Source organism: Limulus polyphemus, unplaced genomic scaffold (assembly GCF_000517525.1).
Source record: "Limulus polyphemus unplaced genomic scaffold, Limulus_polyphemus-2.1.2 Scaffold2176, whole genome shotgun sequence".
In the NCBI taxonomy this organism is placed as follows: Eukaryota; Metazoa; Arthropoda; class Merostomata; order Xiphosura; family Limulidae; genus Limulus; species Limulus polyphemus.
The window spans coordinates 187,058-189,293 of NW_013667786.1; the positions used below are offsets into that span (position 1 = coordinate 187,058).

Below are 2,236 nucleotides of genomic sequence, written 5' to 3' on the forward strand. Positions count from 1 at the left end.
ATTCCTTCCAAGCACTGTATCACTTGTCACGCACCCACTAGTGTCATACAATACCAATGATTCTATCAGATTCGTTCCAAGCACTGTATCACTTGTCACGCACCCACTAGTGTCATTCAATACCAATGATTCTATCAGATTCGTTCCAAGCACTGTATCACTTGTCACGCACCCACTAGTGTCATTCAATACCAATGATTCTATCAGATTCGTTCCAAGCACTGTATCACTTGTCACACACCCACTAGTGTCATTCAATACCAATGATTCTATCAGATTCCTTCCAAGCACTGTATCGCTTGAACATTTTTCAGACATGGAACTCTAACCACCACATCTTGCAAACAGTTGAAATAATGTACAAACTGTTCTTCGATACTTTTATAAATCAGTAAAACACACAATTCCTATTCATCTCATGCCATTTTTATTTCTCTAATAACCTCCATCTACACATGGTAATGACTTATAATTATCTGGCATTTATTTTAACATACTGTATTGAAAAAAACGTAGAGTTGCTTTCTTCAAATATTCAATCTAGTGTTAGCAGTAAATATATTCTAAACAAAAAAAAAAAACATCAAAGAAGTGAATAAAAACCAATTGTTGGAATATGTTACACATCATCAATCATACTGTATGATACAGTTTAAATTGTATGTATATATTTCAAGATCTCAAAGTTCTAACAAACTTGTATAGCAGTTATACAATTACATATACTACAAGTATTGCCCATATAGCTTCTTAGAAGAGGTTTTTTTCTCGTTTTCCAAAGCAAGTTTTAAAAATACTAAAGCAAATGTCTTATTTATGCAATTTATAGAATTGTTACACCTGATTTCTTTTCCCCTTTTTAATGTAAATAGTATGAATGATAAACATTAACAAAACTAATACAAAATTTTAGGTTTACTGCTTTAAGTGCAAATTCCAATTAATAATTCTGTAACCGAAACTCGGCTCCTTTTTTTATTAACAGTTTTTCAAATAACACAACTGTCTCTAATTGATCATCCTAATCTTTGTCAGAATTTAATTACTGATTGCAGAAAGAAAACAAAACCAGCAAGAAAAAGAATGTACAGACCAAGATTTCTGCCAATAAATATCTTGATTACATTTGTTTTCCCGATAGCGATACTTCTGAGGATGATGCATTATCCTCAAAAATCAAGATAGGCGACAGGAATTTTTCTGACAAGTCAGTATCAGCAAGTATTTAGAAAAAAAAAAAAAAAAGAAAAAAAGACAACACTCAGTTCTCGCCCTTGGCTTGGCGTTTTTGAAGAGCCTGAGCTAGGTCATTCCTGAGGGCAGCCTGTTGTTTCTGGTCCGACAAGGGCTGTACATTTCTCAGTCCATTTACAATGTCTTTGGTTTTTCCAAAGTAGATTTCATTCAGTGTGTTTCTTATTTTGTTTTCCATATCCTGTTAAAATACAAAAGGCTCTTTTTAATCTCCATTTTATGTTTGTAGCTTAGTGTAATAACTAAACTTAACCATCTAAACCTTGAGACATTATTGGTTTTATTGCCAAAATTATCGATAGTGGTGGTAACCAAATGATAATTCAATCAATGTATTTTAACACGACATTATCAATTTCATTTTCTTACAACATATTTCTAGTCTGTTTGATGGATAGATTTAGCTTAATTAACTTACGAGTTACTTTTTTAATTACAATTCATAGTTAGGTTACTTTTTATGTTAATTTTCCAAATATTTTGTACTTAAAACTCTAAACAATACATATAGTAATGTATGTAAAACTCAAGAACTGAAAACAATATTCATACTTGTGTATATAAAAAATTGAACTAAAAACAATACTTATATTGGTGTGTATAAAACTAGCTGAAACAACTGTTCAGCTAACATCTACAGGGTTGTGACTGTGTATTTAAACAACTTAATAGTGATGTGTATAAAACTAGCTGAAACAATTGTTCAGCTAACATCTGAATTGGCTTGAAAACATAAATATCCAAGGTTATGTAGAATAAAATGTTAATATTTTTCCTGTCTAGCTGAAACTTAACATCATACACCATTCAAAGGTGTTTAGCAGTTACCATGACAACACAATGGGTTTAATATTTTTCATGTAACTAGCTAATTAAAAAAGAAAAACTTGTGAACCAACGAGCACACTTACCTCAACCATTCTTCCAATGTGAACCAACGAGCACACTTACATCAACCATTCTTCCAATGTGAACCAACGAG

The 2,236-nt window shown here is 31.6% G+C and overlaps 1 protein-coding gene across 1 annotated transcript in view; it reads right to left on the bottom strand.

The window, feature by feature from the left end:
- Window positions 1-410: 410 nt before the first annotated feature.
- Window positions 411-2,236, bottom strand: part of LOC106466172 (F-actin-capping protein subunit beta-like) — a 15,036-nt gene continuing 13,210 nt past the window's right edge. Inside the window, 1 exon segment of the mRNA XM_013926415.2 lies at window positions 411-1,435. Coding sequence (XP_013781869.1) covers window positions 1,262-1,435 — 174 coding nt within the window. The 3' untranslated portion in view covers window positions 411-1,261.